This window comes from Siphateles boraxobius, unplaced genomic scaffold (genome assembly GCF_051911475.1).
Source record: "Siphateles boraxobius isolate OS27281-9 unplaced genomic scaffold, OSU_SipBor_1 104, whole genome shotgun sequence".
Taxonomy (NCBI): domain Eukaryota; kingdom Metazoa; phylum Chordata; class Actinopteri; order Cypriniformes; family Leuciscidae; genus Siphateles; species Siphateles boraxobius.
Genome location: NW_027508705.1, coordinates 2,016,267 through 2,042,713, shown reverse-complemented (window position 1 = coordinate 2,042,713; position 26,447 = coordinate 2,016,267). Strand labels below are relative to the sequence as shown.

The following is a 26,447-nucleotide window of genomic DNA, read 5'->3' as shown; positions in this document are numbered from 1 at the left end:
CAGGAGTACATACTATATCTTTTCATTCTCTACCTGTGAGGAAGAGGCTGAGGCGGCCGGATCCATTTGCAATATTTTATTGATACAGGTAAGCCAACAAAGGAAAGCAGTCATAAAACTCAAAAGCCCGTGGCAAGGGCGGCAGCAAACTCAAACACAGCACACTGGTAAGGGCTATCCAAGAATCGTACATCAAACAGGCAAAGGTCAGGGGCTGGCAGCATAGGTTCAAAAATGAGTTAGGAGTCAAAGTCAAGATATCAGGGGCCGTATTCACAAAGAATTTTATTTTACCACTAGGAGTACTCCTAAATCCCATTAAAATATTTTAGCTAGGAGTTTTCTCTTAAAAGTTATTCACAACGCCTTTCAGACCTACTCTTAGTAAGGAAAAATGACAACTCCTAAACTAAGAGTGAGTCTTCGTTGCTATGGATGACGTCAATTCTCATGCACGAGTTTCCTCGCAATGATCACGGTGATTGGTTGTTAGATGACAGGGCCATCATGCGGAACATAACACAGACGCAACAAATCATGGAATTACGACATCTAAATATGTCTGTGTCCTACACAAAATAATAATAGTAATGTCATCGAAATGCATATATAATGACATGTTTGTGCAGGCCCCAGTGAAGTGTAATTCTAAAAAGGCAGAAAGAGAGAGAAAAGTGGTGAATTCAATTAAATTAAATTAAGGTAGCCTAATACCCTAATGAAACCGCCACTTGCCTAATAATGAAAAACGACACTTGCATTAACACTTGCTTGGTTAATTGACATCCTATTAGTATAGAAGCTTGTTTCCGCCACTGAATAAAAATAAATTAAAATAATTGCGACTTTTTTATCTCATTGCGAGATATGAAGTCAGAATTGTGAGAAATAAAGTCGCAGTTGTGAGATAAAAAGTCGCAATTAGCTTTTTTATTTTTCATTCTGTGGCGGAAACAAGCTTCCATAGCCTAAATAGACTACTTAAAGCAAGTAAATGTTGCTCCTATTGAAGTAATGTAATAGTTGAATGACGGTGGATTATGAACTCGCCAAAACGAAAAAGAAAGCCCAACTGGACGCAGGATCAGTTACTGCTGCTGGCCCAGTTGGTGCTGAAAAAATAAAAAAATAAAAATAAAAGGGAAATTCGACACGGGGATATCAAGTAAAACTAAGCGTGAGACATAGGAGAAGATTTGTTTGCAGATCAATGCAGCATTCCCGCTTGTGTGGCGGACCCCGGACGACTGCGAGGCGGTGATGTGCGCTACAATCCTTTGTGAACAGGTCTTAGTGAGTTAGAAGTCCTCTCGACTTCTTTTAAGCTGTCCCAGACTTAGGTGCTACTTTTAGGGCTAAAATGCTTCGTGAATTACTTTTAGTGAAAAAAATTAGGAGTCCTAAAGTTAGGAGTGACACGCCCATTATTTTTAGGAGTTGCTCCTAATTTCGCCAGTTAGGAGCTACTTTTAGCCTTAAAATTCTTTGTGAATACGGCCCCAGAGCAGTATGAGAAAAACGAGCTAGAGACAGCGTGTAGGTAAAACAAGACTTCACAAATTAACAATGAACAGAGCAGTCCAGATAAAGGGGAGCTAAGGGTACACAGGTGATACTGATGCAATGAAGGGGCGATTAATCAGGAGATAATGAGCAGGGAAGGATAGAGGGAAATTAAGTCCTAATACACAGGAGAGAGGGATCTGGTGAAACCAAGAGGAGGCGTCGTCGAGCGTTCTTCTGTGACACTACCCCTAAAACAAAAAACACTATACTAAGTTTTTGAAATTAAGATTTAATATTCTTTAAACACGTGCCAAATACGCAAACCATTGATGTAGAAAGCATTAAACAATTACATTTTCATTGGTCTCAGCCTCTTAGGATTGAGAAACACAACTCGACAAAGCAAATAACTGGACAAATTTAAAGGGAAAATAAATCTTTTGTTATAAACAGATTTTTTAAAACCACTCCAACTCCATATGATTTAATATTATTTTAACCCTATATTTATATAACATTATCCCTATAACCTTTTACTTGTATTTATTTAATTTATTGGTTTGCACATAATTTGATCTCAGTGTGGATTTTTTTTTTCATTTCTGGTCCCATGGCTTCTGATTGGTCAACATACCTTTCTATCCGAGATGTGTGATACCAAACTTTTTTAAATTCTATAAGATACCGATACTTTTTGTTACAATTTTAACGATTCCGGTACTTATTATTTCTTTAATGGGTTTATGATTTTTTCAAAATAATGTTCATTCACACATGGTAATGCATTTTATGTATCACTCTCCACAACGTCTAACACATAACTGTCACGGTTTATGAATTCACTGTTTCCTTTTGTCTCATGTTTCTGTTGTTATATGTGTGGGTGTGAGCGAGTGGGCGTTACAACTCCATTCAGTTGATCAGCGCTCCAGCTGATCATACTTTACTCACCAGCTGCAGCCCATTCACTCGCCTATATAATCTCACTGCATTCTCCTCTCCTTGTCAGATCGTTGTGTGATGTCCCTCATGTGTGTTGGCCCTGGTCCTGTCGGCGTGTCAGTTCATGTCCTGTTCCTGTCTTCGTTCCACTGGATTACCCCCGGCATTGGATTTCTTCACCACTAATCACTCATCACCTCACCACTATTCAACCGGACGCCTGATCATCCTCTCCCTGTGTCACCAGTTGTCTTGTGTGTTCTGACCTGGAGTGTTCCTCATAATAAAATAGAGTTTGCTTGCATCTTTGCTTCCGTGTCCTTGTTCGTGATAGAACGATCTGACCTGCAACGGAAGCAGCAAGTGATTCAACCCTATTGGAGGACTTCGTTCACTCTAGCATTCAGCGCAATTGACAATCAAGAGAAGAACTTGAACGTGACGGCACGGGCTGTTCAAGCACTGGTGACGCAGGTGTCCGAGCTCACCCAGCAAATACAACAGCTACGAGTTCCCACTGCGCCACCCACACCGGCCATTCCTCACATCCCACCCGAAGAGTCAGAACCCCGCCTACCTGTTCCTCAAACTTATGATGGTGAGCCAAGTTTTTGTCGAGCATTTCTAACTCGTTGCTCAATGCACTTCTCTCTGCAGCCCCGAACTTTTCTTCATGAAAGAGCCAAGGTGGCATTTGTGCTCACTTTACTGACTGAGAGAGCGGCACTTTGGGGAAGGTGGTTTGGGAGAACCAAGATCCATGCTGCGCCTCGTTCCAGGCACTCTCCGCCAAGATGAAAAGAGTATTTGATAGAGCGGTCGTCGGGAGAGAGGCGGCCTAGATGCTCGCGGAACTCAAACAAGATGAGAGGTCGGTATCCGATTAGTCTATCGAGTTCAGAACCCTGGCGGCAGAGTGTTACTGGAACGAGGAGGCGCAGTGGGACATGTTCCTGCATGGGCTGGCTGACCGCGTTCAGAGGGAAATCTACTCCCTGGACCTACCCACCTCACTAAATGGACTCGTTGATCTGGCCCTTCGAGTGGATGCGCGACTAACCAGGGTCGAACGCAGAGCACTACCTAGCCGGGTCATGGGACGAGCCGAGAGTCAGCGGTCCAGCGGCGGGGACGTGGTCAGCCCTGTCTACGATCACGAGCCCATGCAGGTCGGGCGAGCTCTGCTTTCCCAGGAGGAGAAGGAAAGGCGGAGATCCCAAGGACTCTGCGGAGCCGCAGGACACTACGCTTACAACTGTCAAGTAAAAGGCCAAGCCCGACAGTAAGTATGAGGCTACTGTCGGGTGGGATCTCCGCTGAGAAGACCTCATCTACATCTACGCTCCTCCCGGTAAGACTAAGATGGTCAGGCCACAATCACGACTGTCAGGCACTGGTGGATTCTGGGCCGGAAGGTAACTTCATGGACCATTCATTTGCTCAAAGATTTCAAATTCCCCTTTTACCCCTCACCAGTAGGATAGCTGTTCATGCACTCAACGGTCAAGATCTTCCCACCATCTCCCTCACCAATCATCGAACCAGTCACACTCATTATGTCAGGCAACCACGCTGAAACAAGTTAATTTTACATACTGGACTCTCCACTCGCACCTGTTGTTCTTGGACATCCCTGGCTCATCGAACACAATCCCAAAATTGACTGGCAGCAGAGATCAGTGTTGGAGTGGAGTAGTAAATGTCATGAGTCCTGTCTCGTGTTCTGTCCTGGCTGTTCGTCTGTTGCTGTCTCTATGTTTCAGGAGGAGGCAGTGGATTTATCTAACGTGCCCACGGAGTACCTAGGCGTGAAGGAGGTGTTCAGTAAGTCTTGTGCTGCTTCTCTCCCTCCGCATCGTCCCTATGACTGTGCTATAGATTTACTGTCAGGTAAGTCTCCGCCTAAAGGCAAGTTATATTCACTTTATGTTCCAGAGAGGGAGGCTATGGAGAAATATATTTCTGATTCTCTAGCATCAGGGTTCATCCGCCATTCCTCTTCTCCAGCGGGGGCGGGGTTCTTTTTTGTGGGGAAAAAAGATGGGTCTCTGCGACCTTGCATTGACTACCGAGGGTTGAACAGCATCTCGGTAAAGAATACTTATGCCTTTGCCTTCGAGAGGTTGCAGGGAGTGTCTATCATCACTAAATTGGATCGTAACGCTTATCATTTGGTCCGCATTAGGAAGGGGGATGATTGGAAGACTGCTTTTAACAGTCTTTGAATACACTTTAAATACTTAGCCATGCCTTTCGGGCTGTCCAACTCCCTAGCAGTCTTCCAGGCACTCGTCAACGACATGCTGCGAGATATGGTTGACCAGTTCATATGTTTACCTGGATGACATATTGATATTTTCATCTTCTCTCCAGGAAGACGTTCAGCACGTCCGACGAGTGCTTCAGAGGTTGCTAGAGAATGGGCTTTTTGTCAAGGCGGAGAAATACGTTTTTCATGCACAGTCTGTTCCGTTCCTAGGATGCATTGTGTCAACTGAGGGAATTCGCATGGATCCTGAAAAGGTTAAGGCTGTGGTGGATTGGCCGAGCCCAGATTCCCGTAAGGCCCTACAGAGGTTTCTGGGATTTGCCAATTTTTACCGGCGTTTTATTCGCAACTTCAGCCAACTAGCCACTCCTCTGACCGCTTTGACCTCCCCCAGAACTATGTTCAGGTGGTCAGACGCTGCTGAGGCTGCGTTTGCCAATCTGAAGGGCCGCTTTGTTTCGGCCCCTATCCTCATTACCCCTGATACATCACGTCAGTTTGTGGTGGAGGTCGACGCGTCAGAGGTGGGGGTAGGTGCAGTGATATCCCAGCGTTGTCCCACAGATGAAGATGGGTACATCCATGCGCGTTTTTGTCTCATCGTTTATTCCCTGCCGAACGCAATTATGACATTGGTAACAGAGTTGTTGGCAGTCAAGTTAGCATTGGAGGAATGGCGTCACTGGTTAGAAGGGTCGGGGGTACCTTTTATCATCATGACCGACCATAAGAATTTGGAATATATTAGAACTGCTAAAAGATTGAACTCCAGGCAGGCTCGGTGGGCACTTTATTTCGGACGTTTTGATTTTAACAGTTTTGGCGCGCACCAAGGCTAAGGCCGATCGCCACCGGTCAAAGCCTCCCGTATACATCGTTGGTCAAAAGTGTGTCTTTCTACTAAGAACATTCCGCTCCGTTTCTAATAAACTTGCTCCCAAATTCATTGGCCCGTTTACTGTCACCAAGATCATAAGTCCGGTGGCAGTCCGCCTCAACTTGCCTCCAGTGTACAGGAGGATTCATTCCGTCTTTCATGTATCCAAGATTAAGCCCGTGTTTCATTCTCGCATTAACCCGCCAGTCCCAGTTCCTCCCTCGCCGCAACTCGTAGAAGGGGAACCAACATATTCGGTTAATTGTATTCTGGACTCTAGGCGGAGGGGACGCGGGTTCCAGTACTTGGTGGACTGGGAAGGTTACGGTCCGGAGGAGAGAAGTTGGGTACCTGCTAGAGACATCCTGGATCACTCCCTTATTGATTACAATCGACAGGTAAGGGAGTCTGGGAACAGGAAAGGGAGTCAGGAGGAATTCCTAGGGGGAGGGGTACTGTCACGGTTTATGAATTCACTGTTTCCTTGTTTCGTGTTTCTGTTATCTGTGTGGGTGTGTGCGAGTGGGCGTTACCACTCCATTCAGTTGATCAGCGCTCCAACTGATCATACTCTACTCACCAGCTGCAGCCCATTCACTCGCCTATATAATCTCACCGCATTCTCCTCTCCTTGTCAGATCGTTGTGTGATGTCCCTCGTGTGTGTTGGTCCTGGTCCTGTCGGAGTTTCAGTTCCTGTCTTTGTTCCACTGGATTACCCCCCCCCCCGGCATTGGTTTACTTCACCACTCATCACCACACCACTCTACAACCGGACGCCTGATCATCTTGTCCCTGCGTCACCAGTTGTCTTGTGTGTTCTGACCTGGAGTGTTCCTCATAATAAAATAGAGTTTGCTTGCAACTTTGCTTCCGTGTCCTTGTTCGTGATAATAATGGTAATTAATATGATTAGCCTGTGATTGGTTACAAGGTAGTTTGTGACGTCAGAAACACCAGAGATTTCAAACCGCGTTTTTCAGACTGTCTTTGGTTCACTGCAGTTTAAAAGAGAAAATACTCAGCAATGATGTTGACTTATGCATTTGCACATGGTTTGTCTTAAAGGTGCATTGTGAAATATTTAGGGTGATCTGTAGACAGAAATGCAATATAATATACATAACTGTTTTCAGTAGTGTATAAAGACCTGACATAATGAACCGTTATGTTTTTATTACCCTAGAATGAGCCATTTCTATCTACATCCTCCGCGGGTCCCCTTACATTGAAATAGCCATTTTGCGCGAACAGCCTAACCCTATAGTGGCCCTAAACGGACAAACTACAATTTGCGTTTTGTCACTATGTTGTTCTTCGTGCACAGAAGCTAGCTAAAGTCAGTGAATAAAACACTGACACAATGATTAACAAGTAACAATAATATTCACAATAACATATCGTTTTACGGAATAATAAAGTAAACATAATTTTTTCATTTATCTTTGTAAAGAAACCTCATTGCTTAGCTGGCTACTCTCTGCTGTCTCCGATAACATAACTTTTATTGGTTTCAATTGGCAACCTCACCACTAGATGCAGCTAAAAATCACACACTGCACCTTCAAAGCACATTAAAAATACCACAGACATATTAACAACATTAAAAACTTGATTTTCACCACAGGGGGACTGTAATAATAAAATAGCCTAATTTATTAACATAAATATGAATAAAATAAAATACCATGTATCAAATATCGTTTCAAATCAGTTTAATGCAGAAATTAGTGTCTCTGAAACTCACATTTTGTAATAATATAATTTTAATATCAATATTTTTTTTTAATGTATTGATACCTTTAAGTAAGTAACTTGTGAGCCTCGATCCATACTATTGATATGCCCAACCTTAATAATATGGTGGGAAACACCTGTTGTTCACCATTTATGCTGAAGGCCCGCTGAAGTGCCTTGATACGCACAGCATTATTCAATGTGTTGACGTAGGCTGCATCTGAAACTTAAACAGCTGACTTGTTGCCTCACTGCTTTTTCAGGCAATGACTCTGCAGGCTGCGTTTGCACGTGAAGGTACATCACGAAACCGATTTCAGACAAACTTTTGAGGCAGCTTAACGGTTAATGATATACAGCAAAATAGAGTGAGCTTTGGTGAAAACTAAGCAAATATTTACTAGTAGTCATTTCTCGCTAGAAATGACATTAGAAGTGGAAAAAGTTGGTCAAAAATATTCATTTACACACAAACTGACCAGCAACCGCAACTTTTAGACGCCATCTTTCTTTTTCTAGCTCAACTGTCACCGAATTGAAGGCACAGCATTGTGGGATATAATAGGCAGTGAAGGATACATCTATGCTGCCTTCAAACATCCATCTGAAGAAGGTCTCTCAGGAGACAGGAGGTGAAGCTAACATGGAGTCCTCCAAATGCAGCATTTATAAGTGTTTATAAGTAATTTCCACTGAAACTGGAAGACAGGGCAGGACATATGGAACAGCTCCTCCCTTTTTTAAAATAGCCAATAGCGTCTCATTTATATCACAGCTCGGCCAGAGCCGTTGAGCTTGATAAAGCCGCAGTTTCCTCCTAATCTCCTCCATATTACTTTAAAATATAGCATTCTGGGAAGAATTTAAATGGGTCTGATACGTTTTGTGGTCTGTGCCGACTCGATCATTTGATCCGCTCTCTGTATCTTGTCTCTGGACCAGAGCAGACTGTGTGGCGCTGCGGCGGTTCACATGACACATGAAACCAGACTTCATTCGCCCCAATGTAAAGCATATTTACATGCTCTGAATCGTTCCCTATCCCCTATATAGTGCACTATGTGCCATTCACCGTATAAAACAGTAAATGTGTGAAGAGTGAGTGATTTTAGCAGCAGCTTCAGCATCTGTTTATAATATAGGGGAAAGGGGCTTCAGATTCTAGAGAGCATTTGATTGGACAGAAAATCTGATAAGAAGCTGAGGTGCAGAGTGATGTCATCAAAACCATTGCTCCATATTGGCAGACGTTTTGAATGAACAATTTTGTCATTGTTTTGGAGCTCACTAGCTTATAGATTAATAGCGTATATAGATTAATCACTTATAGCTTAACAGTAAGACTAACATATTCATACTAAAAGCCAAAAAACTTCCATTTTGTTTTCCGGGGGACAAGGTGTCATTGTTACAGTGTAATTATTCATTTAAGTACTGATTGATAATAATTAACTAGCCTACATGTACTTACTATAGGGGTAGGGTAGGATTAAGGTTTGGTTGAGGGTTAGTTGCATGTAATTATGCATAATTTACTGTTATTACTATGGTAAGTACATGTAAGATACAAGGACACTGTAAAATAAAGTGTTACCAAAAGTTTAAAGACTGCATTGTGAATATAGTCACTCAACTTCTGGCCATAACAACAACATTTAGCTGTCATTATTTTCACAATATAAAATAAATGTTCAAATTAGTTTAAATTCGAAATAAACAAATAAACAGGCTATATGAAGAAAACAAATGGTGTCTCTGCACTGACTCCTGTCAGTGCGATCTTTAGGACCCAGGGGAACTCGAGCTCATCCATATAAAGACCGCAGACGAGGATAAAGCAAGTGCACTAGAGTGCTGGGAAATCAACAGTCTCAACGTGTCGTTTCGCTTTTTAACTAGTCTTACCGCAGTCGTATTAAAACGGCTGACAAGATGCAGTATAACCGACATCGAGTCCGCATGAAAGGTTTTTACTGGTGATTTCTCCATCCTCCTCAGATTCTTGATAGATGACTTCTTGAAGCGGTGATAAAACTGGACACGCTGGACTTTTATTAATCACTCTGCTACAAAAAATAACATTGTGAAAGGATATATGACACGAGCATTTCACCAGAGATTATTCGTCTTTCAGATGTAGATTTACTGACTGCTACACCAGCTCACCTTGGAAGGTAAGTTACCAGTCTGATCACGAACTTGTACAGCAAATGAATGATTGCACCAAGATGACATCAGTGAATCACAGGCTTTCTGATCTGGCAACAGAAACCTTTCGCAAGTCTGTTGTTTGTCTTCATTCTTGCACTGGTGCATTTTACCCAGGGATCACTTGATGCGCAGGTTGATTGATTAATGACTGTAACAGAGACATATTTTCATCTGCTAGTCAATAATCATAATGAGAGATAGTAGAGGATCATTAAATAATTAAACTTGAATTTATGTGGTCAGTTATGTTGGTTATATGACATATTTACAAGTCATCTAATCATTGTTTTGTGTCTCAGACGGATTGGTCTTCATGAACAGATCCCGGACGCCGAGCTGTTTTTGTTTGCATTGAATGTTCAGAATTGCAGTGCGAAACCCTTTCCGAAAATATGCATATTTGCTTAGGATTCATGTTTTGGTCTGATAACACGATTTTGTACTTGTAAAATAAAATTGAATTACTGTAAGTGTTTGAGGAAGAAAAAGAGTTCAAATCCAAACAAACTGTAGCCTATTATTGAAAACGTAGCCTAATGAATTTAGTGCTGTCAATCGATATGGCTTCAGTCTCTATGAAATTGATTTTTTTCACCTCAATTTTAGCCATTATAGCCATTCATCATTAATACAGTATAATTAAAAGCTATCAATTTTAACATTTATTAGACTTTAAAAAATACAACAACTTTGAATTTAATTAAACTTTAAAAAAAAATCTGTACATAAACCCATTATAAATGTCACATTTATTTGTGACCTTCAATATATCAGGGCTCAATTTGTTTTTCTATTGGCCCAGTCAGACCAGTTAAGATTTTCACTTTACCTGTCAAAATGCACACACAATATTGTTTTCGTTGTTTCTAACCCATGTAACTTGTAAACAGCTTCAAGAAGGTAGGTCTAACAGGTATAGATACAGAAATTGAATAAAGTTTTCAAACTCTTAAGTCTGTACTGCATAAATTATGAATTAAATATAGATTCATCCTTATTAAAGATACAAATGTTATTCAGTCAAGAGCTGTGAGTGATTTTCTCTTTTTGTTATTCTTTGATTATCCTTAATGACAAACAGCAGCAGGTTTATTATTAGGCTGCTGTCACTTTCAAACCTGCCAACATGACACAAATCTGACACGCATCTCATTTTATTTGTTCATTTAAGACTTAATTTAACTCATTTGAGACTCTGCATTCGATGATACTCTACAAAACGGGTGTTTTGGCATAATTTTGTGTGTTATTTGTCCATTCAAGCGCTGTCTGAAGCGGCTTTCTGTGCGCACGAGTCATGTGTGTGTCACACAGACAGGAGATTCACAGATGCGTGCCAGTACCGCACTGCATGCCGTTTTCTTTTGTATCACGCTTAATAAGAATGCAAGAATAAGAGCGTGATCTTGTAACATTGTAACATGACGGGAGAAAAACAGAAGCTGCGTTAATTGCTTTAAATGTTTTTAACAAGTTAAACTGAAAAAGTTAATTGCGTGCATCAACTCGTTAATTATGATAGCACTAAGTGAATTACGTAGGGAACCAAGTGTTCCATTATAGAAAAATGGATTTAAAAATGTTATTTCAACGAGTGGGTGTGCTTTTCATGCTAATAATAATAATCAAGCACACCACACAAACAATGTAAGGGGTTGTACTGAATACTCATGGCCCTGTGCTGTTATTCCGTACAACAGCGCCAAATTTAACTGATTAGTAACCACCACTTACTGTTATATGCAAATGACATTTGAAGCAGAAATATATTGCTGGGCACATTAATTAGTGCTAATGCAAAGCATCGCCTTTACTGTACGAAAATTGTACGTTGCGCTTTAATATGGATATTAATACACCAAACTGTGTCAGTACATTAGAGGCAGCAGCACTAATTATGTGCCTGACAGTATTAAAGGGTTAGTTCACCCAAAAATTGAAGTTCTGTCATTAATTACTCACCCTCATGTCGTTCCAAACCCGTAAGACACTTTCAAGCCTCAGAAAGGTAGTAAAGACATCATTAAAGTAATCCAAACTCCAGTGTAATCTATGTAACCTCAATTTTATGAAGTGACGCGAGTGCTTTGTTTGGGCAAAAAAAACAACAATAATTTAACAGTTTATTTACAAAATATTAATCTCCAACGTGCAACAACATCTGCTCTCTCGTCAACACAACACATAATTTTGTAATTTTTTGTAAATAAAGTGGTAAATTATGTTACTTTTTGGTGTTGTTTTTTTGCACCAACAAAGCACTCACGTCGCTTCAAAACTAAGGTTAAACCAATGGAGTCACATGGATTACTTTAATGATGTCTTTATTACTCTCAGAAATTAATCAAAAAGATTTTTATTTGTGTTCCGAAGATAAATGAAATTCTTACGGTTTCGGAACAACATGAGGGTGTAATTTTTTGGTGAACTAACCCTTTAAGGCTGTACTGAAGAAAGAGCATTTGACCAATCAGATGAAAGGGGCATTTCAGCACCACCCACAATCGTGAATGAAATATCGAAGCCATAAACCGATTTGTAAACCACAAACAAAAAATTTGAAATGGAGCCAAATGTTCTGTTTGTTAAACTAAACGAAACAAAAAACAAACAAGCAAAAAAATTCAAGGAAACGACTCGAGTCGTCTTTCCATTTCTCGCTATTGTTCAGATAGTATATCAAACGTGTAACAGACTGTTGTTTAAAGATTGGAGGAATATGTTCAATACCCAACAGCTCAATCAGAAATCAATTGTTTTTGGAATCGATTTACAACCCTAGAAAACATGGAGTTCCTCACTTTCAGAAAACTGCTCCTCATATCTGTTAAAAAATCTACCGACAAAAATTTTTTATTTACTTTGTGAATTTTGTTGGCCAATAAGATTCTTGTTTATAAATACTCCTCTAGGAGGCTTTTACCAGACTATCATGGTTTGTTTGAATTATGCATTTTGATACAGTAGTAAACCTATGTGGGATTTTCTATGACCGATGCCGATATCTATAAGGCAGGGTGGTTGATATCATATACAGAAGACAACTAAGTATCAGCAAATGAGTCATACACAAACTTGCTGAACTGAAAAGAAAGCTTATCTTACGCAACAATTACTCAAACCTACCTAAAAAAGAAACAAAAAATGTTTATTATCAATTGATAAAGCTGTCAGTAGAATTTGGGGATACAAACACTTCTGTCTGAAAACAGCTTGTACGATTAGATGGCCTGGCCGAAATATCGGTGTATCGCTAGTGTTTAATGTTTCATTCCTGGAGTCTTTAATGTGGTATTGATGTTTTCACACTAGCCCTGTTAAACTGATGTACGTTTCCTTGGATGGTATCCAGTGCTGTTTAGCGTATCTAAAACAGTGTAAAATCTGAGAGCCAAAGTGATGAGATCAGGTATTAGAGTTCCTACACTTTTAAGCACCACTGCAAAGTGTAGGAACGAAGCATCTAAATGTTTACAGGACACTGCTGATGGTGTGATGGATTTTTCTGTGTTCATGGCAGTGGACTCGAAATCAGATTAGGATGCTGCACACCCATTAGGTGTCCCCAGCAATGGACACCGCTTTTATTCGGCACACTGCTGAACTTAGCAGAAAAGCAAGTTTGTGTATCCGGCAACCTGGCTGTAGTGTTTTAGATAACACGGTGCAGAGCTCTGCAAATTGATGGCCTAGACATGCATTTTATTAGAACCAACATTCACATGATTGACAAACAACAATACAATGATTTTTTGAGAGTTCAGAGAAAAACAAAAAACAAAGCTGGTATGAAGACTATACTAATCTCTGGCATGCATGGTCTGTATTCGTCTGAAAAAAAATATTAAATTTAATTTGATATTAAATTCAATTTCAATTCAGAGTTATTACAGTTTTTCTATTAATTTGAATCATTTTTTTTTTTGTCGGATTCAAATTGCATAAATAAAATTAAGCCTGATTTTAGGACCTTTAAAAAAACATTAATCTCATTAAACTTTTTTTTCAATAATTTTAACTTTTTTACATTTTTACCCAGATTATCATTACAGACATGCATGTGTGTTTTTATATGCTGTGTAGGCTATATATACTTTTTGTAATGCTGGATATTATTTGTCCGTGTGGATTCTCATTAGATTGTTGTTGTTGTACTTTTTTATGAATTATTTAATATATATATATATATATATATTTTTTTTTTTTTTTACATATGACAGTCCTTAGTACTTAGAATTTTTTTTTTTATGGTACAGAATTTAAAATGTAATTATGAAAATTGAGGAGGTACATGAAAAAAATTGCTAAACTGATTGTCCTGTGTAAATACCAAGTTCTGGCATGAAACTCTAGATGGCACAGGCTGATGGGTCCTTAGCGCTACCAGATGACATTTACATCGTTTACTACATGGCACAAGCTGATTGGTCCCTTCTGCATCTGCAGCCAATAAGCTTGCTGCTCAACATTCAAATAGCTGGCTATCGTTTACTATAGCAGTTTCCAGTGCGCTTCAGAGTTCCTCTGAAACCCTCCACCTTCCCTAGCTCCACCTGTATATATCTGCCAGGGATTATTTTATATAAGCTATTTGTGCAGCACCAGTATGTTTTACATACTCACAGCAGCGTATCTGTGTTTTTATAGACCAAATACATTAACATTTTTATATCCATTACCATGCTAAAAATCTTCAGAGAGTTGTCATGATAGAAATAGACTTAATTTTCTTTGAGCAAAATATAAGTAAAATTTTCTTACTCTTGATTTTGGGGTGAAATCTGATCCAGACATGCTCTTGACAGGTTTTGTGAGATAACATCAATTCACCAATATATTTCTTTCACTGCCATTAAACACTGACATTTGTTGATGCGTGTGACCTCAAATTCTTCCATCACAGTTTTTATAACCATAGGTGATGTGTATTCTTGCAGGAAGAAGGGGAGTGACTCTTGAACCTCATGCCTCCACAAAGCCATTCATGAGGCAAGGCTTCCTCCACACCAACAGACCAGCATGGAGAAAGGGCTCCGAACACGACTAGAAACAGGAGTGGCAGATGAGAAAGACCATCTTACTCAAGGGAAGAACCCTTTAGCAGGGAGCGCTGACTTGGGACATGAATGTTGCAAACGTAATGGTTTGATCAATACCCACAACTTAATGGTGGAGACTAAGGAAGGACTGGTGTCGGTCTATTCTGCTCCACAGTACCAGGGCCATGTGGTGTCCAAGGACAAAAACGGGACACCGGATGGTAGAGGACCCCCACAGTTGCTCAACCCCAGCACCCTTCCCCAGGCTTTAGACCCTTACTACAGGCCCAACCTCATTCTCTACCCCGAGAGCGTGTTGAGAGCATGGGGAGAGGGAGGGGACTGCTGTGAAACCACCTTCATTGAGGACATGACCCCTGCCTCATCTGCCACAGCCGTCACTAAAGATGGGATTCTGTTCTCTGACAGCAGGCTTCTGGATCTCTCTATGGAAGACGCCAAGATTCAGACACTGTCCTATGATGTAGATGATGACGATGATGAATTTCAAGAACTCGAGGTGAGCGATTGCATACTATTACACTTTTAAATATAGTTCACCTGGTTACTAACTCACTCTCATGTCATTCCAAACCTGTATTGACTTCCTTTCTTCTTACAATGAAAGTCAATGATAGGGCTGCATGAATTGGGGGAAAAATTTCTAAATGGATTTTTATGATAATGATTTTTATGATCATTTTTGATGAAATTGTGATTGCGAGCTAAAGGAGTAGTTCACTTTTTAAAAACATTTGCTGATAATTTACTCACCCCCATGTCATACAAGATGTCCATGTCTTTCTTCAGTCGAAAAGAAATTAAGGTTTTTGATGAAAACATTCTAGGATTTTTCTCCATATAATGGACTTCATTGGGTACCAAATGATCCAAGGTCCAAATGACAGTTTCAGTGCAGCTTCAAATGGCTTTAAACTATACCAGACGATGCATAAGGGTCTTATCTTGCAAAAACATCGGTCATTTCAAAAATAAATAAAAAAGTTTAAGTTTTATAAGCACAAATGCTCGCCTTGCTCTGTTCTGTGATGCACGTTCGTGACTCTCCCGTTCGAACTCGTTCATCAAAATGAACAAATCTTTTTTTGAGTCATTTCGTTCGTTGAATGAACGAAATGACTCGAAAAAAGACTCGTTCAAAATTAACAAATCTTTTTTCGACTCGAAAAGTTCAAACAAGTTCGAACAGGAGAGTCACGAACGTGCATCACAGAACAGAGCAAGGCGAGCATTTGTGCTTATAAAACTTAAAATTTATTTTTTAAATGACCGATCGTTTTGCAAGATAAGACCCTTATGCATCGTCTGGTGTCGTTTAAAGCCATTTGAAGCTGCACTGAAACTGTCATTTGGACCTTGGACCGTTTGGTACCCAATGAAGTCCATATGGAGAAAAATCCTAGAATGTTTTCATCAAAAACCTTAATTTCTTTTCGACTGAAGAAAGAAAGACATGGTAATCTTGGATGACATGGGGGTGAGTAAATTATCAGCAAAAGTTTTTTAAAAAGTGAACTAAACCCTTTAAAATGTGATTAAAAATAAAAGCTCTATGTTTGCTGTGCTTGTTTTGAGGTCGGCACAATTTGGCCAAAACATCTCTGATTATATATATCGATGGATCTATAATAAAAAATATTATCATAATTATTACTATTACTATTTTAAAATTTTACTATATATTTTACAAAACTTTTTTTTCTTGGTATAAAAAAAGCCCAGCCCAGGTGAGAACTAATGCAATTAGTTACATTTTTAGGGAGAAACTAAAGCAATAAGTAACTTTCCCCAACACTTCTTATAATGCAGGAAATAATAATAAGTTGAAATATTTCTTTCAGACAAATCGCATTACCAGAAGTGCTGTGATCACAGAATTGTGCTGCGCACCCTTACACACAAACCAGGATTTACAATAATGCCTACGTAGGCAGCTCACTAGGTTTTGGAACAGTCAACTTTTTCCTAAACTGTTTTTTTTAGTCTGTTCAAATAATTTCTGCATCACACAAATGTTTTGTTTCTAACCCTTGTGAACCATACTTTTGTCAAAGGCTATAAGTAAGGTGCGAGCTCTGTCTTTAGCCCTTATTTAACACCATCATGTGCTATGCTGCTGCTGATCTTTGCAAGAGCATGTGTCTGGAGCTCTTGCCAGATGACAGAGAAAGTGGCTGATCAGAAGGGTGTAGGGAGTGTAAGAGAGCTGGTCTGGACAGCCAGTTCCTGCTGCTGCCCGCCTGTTCACACCACCTGTTCTGAGGCTATGCGCAGCTTCACAGAGCCATACACAAATTGCCACTGCAGAGCACAGCCAAACATGCAGATGTGTTGTGGACTGTGTCTCATCAAGTTCACTTTGTCGTCAATTACGTGACCTCCAAAAAAGCCTATCATGCAGTCAACGGATTGAAAATGAAAAATCTGTGTGTTTTATTTTTTGGGAATGTAATGTTGCTGTTTGAGCGTGAAAAGTGTGTGCAAAGTTACAAAGCACAAAGTCACTCCAAAGGGAGTTATTTGTTATATATGTAAGCACTGATTTTTTTTTTCAGGGTTTCTTCCAGAAGCGAACACGTCACAATATTCCTCATTTAAATAATTCTTGCCCAAGGCATATGAAAAAGGGTTGAGTTTGGGGTGACCACCCGTCACGCTTTGTGTTGTACCGCACAGCATTTTCACCCCTTGTCACCCACGTCGCATATTGAGAAAATGCCCCGCATTTTATCAGTCTGTTTGTTTTTAATTATCATATTAAGAAAATGTGCATGCGTTCTTTTGCCTTTTTAAGAAAGCATTTCATTTATTATTTTTGCGCCGTAGTTTTTCACCTATATTTAACAGCGCTTCGTCAGAAGTACAAATACAACAGCCGTTTTCAAAATCATATCCAATGGTTGAAAAGAAAGGAGTAAACACAGTCACTAGTAGGTTGTCAATCAACATGTTGAGCGGTGATTCGTTCCATGTGTTTCCTGTCAGAAAACAAAAAAAGTAGGTGTGTGCGATATTGAGAAAAAATGATGTATACATTTTTTCTGGGGTTTGCCGATAACTATGATTAGATGATATTTTGATGAGTGTGTTATTGTGCTGGTTCCTCAAGGACTGCTGTTGACTGCTGACTCCTAAAGTTTTTGATATTTTTCATATTCTGTGCGGAGGTTAGTTCTCAGCAGAGACAGAAATTACATTTTCCAATAAGTTTAAATTGATTTCTATCTTTTATCAGCATTTTTCCCTTAATATGGAAAATGTATAATTTATGATGTCAAATTCTTACATTTCATCAATAAATTCAACAGGACACTATATGGCTGTTACCAGTCAAATGAAATCAGTATCAACGAAATCCATCTTTGCAATGCAGAGGAAACTCAAGTTGCATCTGAAGTGGCATTTAGATGCATTTAGACAGACTGTTTAATGCAGCTCAGAGAAGACATAAATGCATTTAAACTGCAGATACACATGCATAAATGTTTTTAATGTTTTAAAAATCAAACATTTAATATTGATATATGGAATGATTTTAAAATCGAAAAGGTACTTTAAATATGAAACTTAAACCTCCAGTAGGTGGTGCCAAGTCACTGTGAATGAGTGAGTCATTTATTCAACAGATTTGTTCAAACGACAGATCATTTCAGGAACAAAGCATTTGACTTTCTTAATGAGTGAGTCATTGAATCATTCATTCAACCAGTTTATTCAAAAGGACTGATTCATTCAGTAGCGAAACACAGCTGTGTTGCTCAAAGACGCAAAACAGTTCTGCTGTGGCTTTGTTTAGAACTATTTCCGTCTGCGAAATAGAGCAAAAACAGGCAATATTTTGTCTAAAATGTAAGTCACTTAATATTTACAGTACTTCTCGTTTATTAAACTGCGGTAAATCACATCTGCAATCGTGTTGATGTTTGGAAACCGGCAGTCTTTGTGTGATTGCTTGACTATCATATGATATAAATATCGCCTAAAAGACAAATGCTCATGCAGGGGCTGCATTTTAATAGAGTAAATCACACAATGAGAGCATGCTGACCTAAAGCGTCTTATCACGCAGTTTATGCGTGGACTCTCAAGGCCTGTTTTGTTTGGTTTTTGCAAAGTGAGGAACATACTCGATAATTTCAGATTGCACATTGATAAAACAACGATTATTATAGACGATATATCACACACCCTAGGTAAGGGGCATGACATTTTCTCAACACAATGCTCCAGCCCACCAATTAGTGCACATTGCGTTTTATCGGAAGGATAAAAAAGAGACAGGCACTAAACAGAGCGTTACTGACAGGCTGAGAAGAGAGGAGCTGCAATCCTGTAAAATATGTGAAAAATAATGTGTTTTTTTGCACATTCAAGCATGAAAACCTATTCTAGTAAACCCCAAAAACTAAATCAAGACTTTGTAAAAGGGCATAGGTCACCTTTAATAAAGGCCATTCATTGATCATAACATGGAAATAATGATCTGCATCTTACAGAATTTAAATTTTATTTCAAATCTGAACAGTCATTGAATGAAAAATAGCTGTTTGAAGGTTAAAGAAACTCTATCTATTTTGGATATTTCATAATCGGCTAATCAAAAATCTAATTTATGGAGAGATTAATTAGTCTATGAAATGTAGGAAATGAAAATCTGATTGCATTGTCCTGAAAAAAACATCACATCATACAGCACAGGACAGCTTGCACAGCCACTACGATGACTCATGTAACACTTTCCCTTATTGCTTTCACGAGTGCATTTTGAGGAGAAGGAATTTATATCTGCTGCTTTCTTACCTGCAGAGATAACTCTATCACGCCTCCTTTCATAATCGCAGCCTTTAGAATATGCTCTGGCCTTTTTGAAATTCAAATAGGAATCAAATTAATGGAACACTTGACATTCCTATTATGCAGACACACTTCTCAATCTGTTGCACCATTACGTCCTCGCACACGTTGCTTCATATGACACGCTGTTTGGAAGATGTGCCAGGTTATGGGAGCAACTTTTCACTTCACAGCTAAAGCCAATTTTAGCAAATGAGATCTTGCAAGATGTGTACTGAAGTTCGTCGATGAGGCTGGGCTGGAACTTTCGAACTACATTATTTGCATAATTAGAAATATGGTGTACCCAGGTGATGCAATCAAATGAATATTAAATTCCATTTGTCATTTGTTTTTTGGACACTCTGCCTCGTAATAGGAACTACACTTTAAATCTAGCTTTTAGATAATACTATTATAATAGAGAATGAATTAGCCCTATATGAATAAATGGATATTATGGTATAAATACACTTCTGATGATTCACTGGGGTTAAGGAACATGCTTTGTGCTTCACAAATATGACAAAAAAATTGAATCTTTTTGTGTCAGAATCTCACAAAAAAGTCCCATTTCACACCAAAATTAATTGGAAATAGCTAAATATTTTATTGACCAGGTTTATATAGGCAAACATAAATTAGATAATGATAAACAGGTGGTAGTAATCAGAACATGAGTCCAGGCAATGGGTTATGGGAAATGTAGTTCACAAAGCGGTTGCCGGACCTCTGGTGGAGATCACTCCAGCTGGATGTGACTGTAATCAGTGTTTAATTAAAAATTGTGATGTATAAAGAAGCTCTGGGTTTGCTATGCTTGTTTGTAGGTGATTATATGTCAATGTGATTATTTGTGATTATATATCGATATAACTATAATAATAATAATTTTAAAGTGCAATAGTAAAATTACAATGCTATTATTTATGGCTATCTTAAGTTTTTTTATTTTTTTATTTTCAAACAGTAAACCACCTATTTTGGCAGAAAACCACAGAGATCCCTCAAAGTCATCAAAATCAAAACGAATCACCATGAATCTAAATTGACAATTTTTTTTGGAACATTGCATTGCTTACAATAAATGATTTAACTGTGCACAGCTTTTTTTCTTTCTTTATCAATTGATTAAGTCTTTACTATTATATTTTTTGCATATTTCGGAGCCTTGGTGTGTTGACTTTTTTCTGTTTTTTTTTTATTGTTTTTTTCTAACCCTGAGCCTAATTTTGCTGGTGATGATGTGCGTGCTTTGGTCTTGTTTTGCCAATATTCAAAAAAAAGCTTTCCAAATGTTAAAAATTAGAGAATCAAGCTTAACCTTCTTCTTTAAGACTGTATTTGCAATATGGGCTTTATTTAGGCATTAGTTTTATCTGTAAAAGATCTTAGGTCAGTTTAGCATCTATTAATGTCACATTTTGGGATTAGGAGACAAAATGGTTTAAGAATTACAGAGTAAACTAGCAGAGTAGAATTCATGTAAATCCAATGCGAGTATAGTTTGGCTGATGTAGCCTCCACCCATCTTCCTTGAGACTCTGTGAGGGCAGTTCACTCTGCCCCGGATCTGTTAACATATGCAGAGGGCATTTTGGGACAAATTGGTCACAAGAGAACCAGGTTGTGCAAGCTGTTTATGCCCTTATGTGTGTAGTAAATAAGGTGAAAAAAGAAACATCCATCTACACACCATTGACACATTCAAGCTGTGATGTATACATTCCCAAGAACATGTCATCCAGTGTTGTGGCCTTGAGTTTCTATTAGGGCTGTGCATCGAAAAGAATCTGGTGATACGATACGTATCACGATACTGTGATTATTATACGATATATTGAGATATTTTGCAATTCTGTAAGAAAGATTGCAGTTCTGTTTTTTTTAGGAAGTAGATCTAATTAAAAAAAAACCTCATTAAGTACAAACCACCATATTGCATAAAACCTGAGCAAAAAAACAACAACTATTATTTAATCTAAACAATGGAATCTGCATTTGCAGGATTATATATATATATATATATATATATATATATATATATATATATATAGTTTTTTATTTTTTTTAAGTTTTACATCACAGATAGTGCATAGTTCAATTTATATTTAATACTGTAAAGTTGCTTGCTATAAAGCAATCTATTGTATAAAGCACTATATAAATACACGTGACGTGACTGGAGTGCTGAATTGCAGAGCTTGTGCAAACATATCCACATCGCAATGATCAGATGCTTTCTTAATTGTGTTCTCACAACAGTTTTGCTGTTATTGAGAGGAAAGCATCCAGCACATATTTACATATTCTATCTAAACGCTCAGCAGCGCGGAGTGCGTGGGGATGTTAAGTGAGCTCTTAGATTCAATGTTTTTTCATTATTGTATTTTAGCATGGCTTATTTTGAAAACAACATGATTCTTGACGATCTGCGCTGGCATATCAATTGCCTTGAGTTGCTGGAAGTGTTGCTGTCCCTGCTGAGGTTTCAGCTGTTGATCGGATGGTCAACACGACGACGGTTACGTACATAAACCGCCAGTGCTTGTTTACGTTCACATCGCAACTTGCCTGGCCTCTCCTCCTCTGGAGTCAGACTAAAGTCACTTTATTACACCCAACTCCCATACGAGCTCAATCGTGCAGCAGACGAGATGTCACGGCAAGTATTGCTCCAAGGAGAGTGGACTTTCCACCCCCAGGCTGTCCAGCTGACCTGGAGTCAATTTGGCAAAGCACAGGTTGATCTGTTCACTTCCCAGGAATCCTCCCAATGCCCTTTGTAGTATTTCTAGTACAAGGCCCCCCTTATCATAGATACACTGGCACACAGCTGGCCCCGGGGTCTATGGTACAAGGGTATGGGTACAAGGTCAGGAAGGACAAAGAACAAGTCCTGTTTTTTGTACCGTTTTGGTAGCCTGGTTAAAACCAGACCCTTCTCAGTCGTAACTGAGTTAGGGTCTGGGGAAGGTTCATTCACAGCTCATTTCCAAAGGGCCGTCACCAACGGACGTCGCTCAAATGCCTCTGTAAGCAATTGCATAGACCTTAAAACCAATCAGATCGATCATCATCTTGTAAAACCCGCCTCAACTTTTGTGATTGGTGCCTCGATTTGGAAAGATTGGAAATGAGCTTGAATGGGCTCTTCGCCAGACTAACTTGCAGAGCAAATCTAAATTTGCCGGAAGTTCGACTAGATTTTTCCAGGCTACCGTTTTGGCCCACCCGGACTTGATTCTTGGAGCTCTCGTTCCTAAAACATTCCCTCCCTTGCAGATCCCTCTAAGGAAAAACCTGCTTTCTCAGGGACAGGGCACAATTTGGGCACACTGCACGATGGATCGGCGACAGGAGGTTTCACACTACATGACTTTACAAAAGAAAGAATCGCAGACAACTTCTGTCTGATCCGCAAACTACGTTTCACAACCAAACACACGAGAGAAATGATAAGGAAATAACGCAAGAACATTTTGCAATGTGCTGCTGTTGCTGCTGGTCAAGCAAATGTTTGTGCTTTGTTTCTGTTTGATATAATTGTAAAAATATCTATTAAAAAACTGATGTTCTGGTCTATATCTCCTCCCCGAACATCCCGCTGCTCTGTTTCTTGCTCTCTCATTGGCTGTAGGTCAACGCTGGTGTAGTTTTCAATCAGAACACATTCACACAGCAGGATTTTTATTTCCAGATATTTAGCATGCCAGATAGGGTTATGTCACGGGCGCCGACTCAGATCACGTCTTTGATAATTCACACTGTCTGATTGTCACTCACATGAACGAGCACCGATTTGCCTATGATTTTGGGCATTTGTCGGCTATCTCCCAAAACATGTTGGCGAACGAAAATCCTGTTGGACCCTCACCCTACGTGCCTAAAGTTCCCACTTCCCCTTTTAGGGATCAAGTGGTGAACTTGCAAGCCCTGCCTTGAGACAAGGCCTTAGCGTTGCGGTGTCCAGTACGTGTCCCTTTTTTTGAGAAAATTTTAAATGTAGCCTACTGTATATATCCAAATCGATATTGAATAAAATTGAATCAAGATCAGAATTTAATTGAATCACAAGCTTGTGATCCGAAATCAAATCGTGAAATTTGTTACAATACCCAGGCCTAATTCTTTTCAGGAATTCAAGTTTTAGCCTATCTTTAGAACAATTCTTTAGAAATGTTTTTGAAAATACAAAATTAGAAGCAGCAGTCATGAAGAATTTTATTTGTAAGAGTTTTTCATGAATCCGTTCACTGAACCTCTGTTTTATTGAGTATTTAAAAAATAAGCCACTTTTTATTTAGGATAATGTACCGTTGAACAGTGTACAAAAAGACCAGGTACCTCTTATAGCCTTGTTAGCATTATTACTCCACATTTTTGGTCTTATTTTTCCCTGAAAGGGACAGAGACATGAAATGGAGAGAGTTTGATGAAAAGCCTCTCTGTCATCTGATTCATTCAGTGTTTTGTGTGTTTTCTGCAGAGTGAGTACTCAAGTGACTCAGAGAGTGAAGACAATTTCCTCCTGATGCCTCCGAGGGACCACCTGGGCCTCAGTGTTTTCTCCATGCTCTGCTGTTTCTGGCCCCTGGGAATTGCAGCTTTCTACCTGTCTCATGAGGTGAGAAGTTCTCAACAAATAACCAATATGCCAACATAAATGCCAAGGATTTGTTACATTTCTTAATAATAATAAAAATCCCATCTATTCACTCTTAAAATAAAGGCTCCAAAAGCAACAAGAGGATTTGAATTAAGGCCCGTTCACACCAAGGATAGCTATAAAGATCTAGATCTAAAAATCTTTCTAAATTTAAAAGAATAGTCCACACCACAACTGTAACAGAGAAACGACATTGGTGAAAGCCCTTTTTTTGAACAAATTTTTTTCCTGCTGATGAACAATGAAAAATTGACAGCCAATCAGAATCCACCTGACCTTAATGAGCTTGAGCATTTAAAGCGGCAGATAACAAAACTGCAGTGTGTGCTTAGAATAAACAGGTGTGTGGATGCTAATAGAGTCATTTTGTTATAGTTATCTTTTTAGTTATCCTTCTTGGTGTGAACAGGTCTTTTCAGTCGTTTTAACTTTTTTGGAGAAGTTGTAAGCCAGGTAATATTGCTTTTTGTCTACTTTTTTTCCTGTGAGAATGCAGTTCACACTCAAAACAGAGTTGCATCTGATGTCCTTAATTTTTTTTTATTGCAATGAATTTATATAACAATGATAATAATAATTTCATAATTATTATCAATCCTTCAGATTAGAGTTTTATTGATACGTTCAACATACTTGTCCCATATGCTGAATGCTCCTGTGCTTTGGAAACAAAGACTTAAGGGAACTCTGTCTAGCAGCTAAACAGTACATTTCCAAAACTCACAGCGAACACTGCAGGGTAAAGCCAGTCGTTGTGTGTTACACTTTGAACATTTGAAAACAAATATCCATTTATGTAGTCTGATGTATGCTGCAGGGCAGAAGATGGAGAATTCCCCAGGTTTGCCACATTGTTTCATAAAGGTGAATATAGTATGCTGCAGTGTCAGATGTATTTATAGCTTACCGCAATGCTCTTGAGAGGAGAGAGATTGCTTACAGAAAGTGTGCTGAGAGAGGGAGAGGTCATTCGCCTCTAGAGAGAAACGTACTGAGAAGTGGTAATTGCAGTATTTTCACGCCCCCCCCCCCCCCCCTTCTTATTAAACGCTTATTTCAAAGCATTCATTCAAAACAGGAAAATTATGGATGTGTAGTGTTCATCTCCCTTTGTTTGTGGATGAAAAACATTTCACCCCAAAATGAAAAGGAAAAAAGAAAGAGAAATTTAAGTTTTTGCATTTTCTTCCCACAAAAATAATGTCACAATGTTAAAATATCTTAAAGTGCCCTGTTTATTTTACCCCTACAATAGGTTTACATGCATCCAAGGTCACTTACATTTTCTCATAATATACATTGCAGCATCACTTAATCATTATGTCTGGAACAGTTCGATCAAGTATTTAGTCTTTCTAAACCCTTCCTTTCCACAAGCCTACTCTGCTCTTGATTGTCTTCTGTGATTGGTCTACTGCTTCCAGTGTGTGTCAGAAATGAAATGCCCATTACCATAAATTAATTTCAGCTCCGGATCTTCCTCAGCACTTGATACACAGTGAAACGAACAGTAACAATGGCATCGGTTTTACCGTATCAATTCCAGCCTCATCTTTTTTAAATGCACGCATAGTGGATTTGTTTTCACAGCATAAAATGGCTACCTCTCGACATGTCAACAACACGAAAACTCTTCCAGGCTTCAGTTATAACTGCAGTGTTTGAGGGTCAAAGTTGTTGTTCACATTGTTCACAGGCAGCCAATGAGGACCATATAATGGCAATATGCAAGTTTGTTACAAACCTATTTAGGTGTAACACTGGGTGCTCCAGAGATTAAAAAAAAGAGTAGGATCCAAGTGCATTATTACTGGTTTATTAATAAATTAATTTAAACAAAGGCCAAACAGATTAAATCAAGACTGTGAAAGGCAGGCAAAAACAGAACAGAGAGAAGAACACCAGACCAAGAACATGGGAAAACACTGGGGTTTAAAGGCACAAGACAACAAGGGGCTAACACAGGACAGGTGAAGTTGATTAATTGTCATGGAAACTAACCAGGGTTGGTGCTAAACACAGGAAGTGAGGACAGAAACACTTCCACCACACTGCAACAATAGGAACAAAACAAATTCAATTTAAAAGTCCTTTAACACAAGACAAGGGACAACAAGGGATTTATCTGCATGCACTTTGATCTTTAAAACTGCAGACCTTTTACATTCACAAACATGTATATTACAGACTTCAAGAAAGGTAATATCTGAAAAGCATAATAAAGGCACTTTAATGTTCCTCAAACAGACCTCATTTTCTTAAAGAAAAAAATAATTTATATTAATTTTGGACTGAAATATGTCCTGAACATGTGTTTGATGGGTTTTGCAAGGGTCATTATGTG

General features: G+C 39.0%; 1 protein-coding gene across 1 annotated transcript in view; it reads left to right on the top strand.

Annotated features, from left to right (window-relative positions):
- The first annotated feature begins 9,172 nt into the window (after positions 1–9,172).
- syndig1 (synapse differentiation inducing 1) overlaps positions 9,173–26,447 on the top strand; it is a 58,434-nt gene continuing 41,159 nt past the window's right edge. Inside the window, exons 1-3 of the mRNA XM_077247031.1 lie at positions 9,173–9,504; positions 14,479–15,100; positions 23,924–24,061. Coding sequence (XP_077103146.1) covers positions 14,561–15,100; positions 23,924–24,061 — 678 coding nt within the window. The 5' untranslated portion in view covers positions 9,173–9,504; positions 14,479–14,560. The remainder of the gene's footprint in view (positions 9,505–14,478; positions 15,101–23,923; positions 24,062–26,447) is intronic.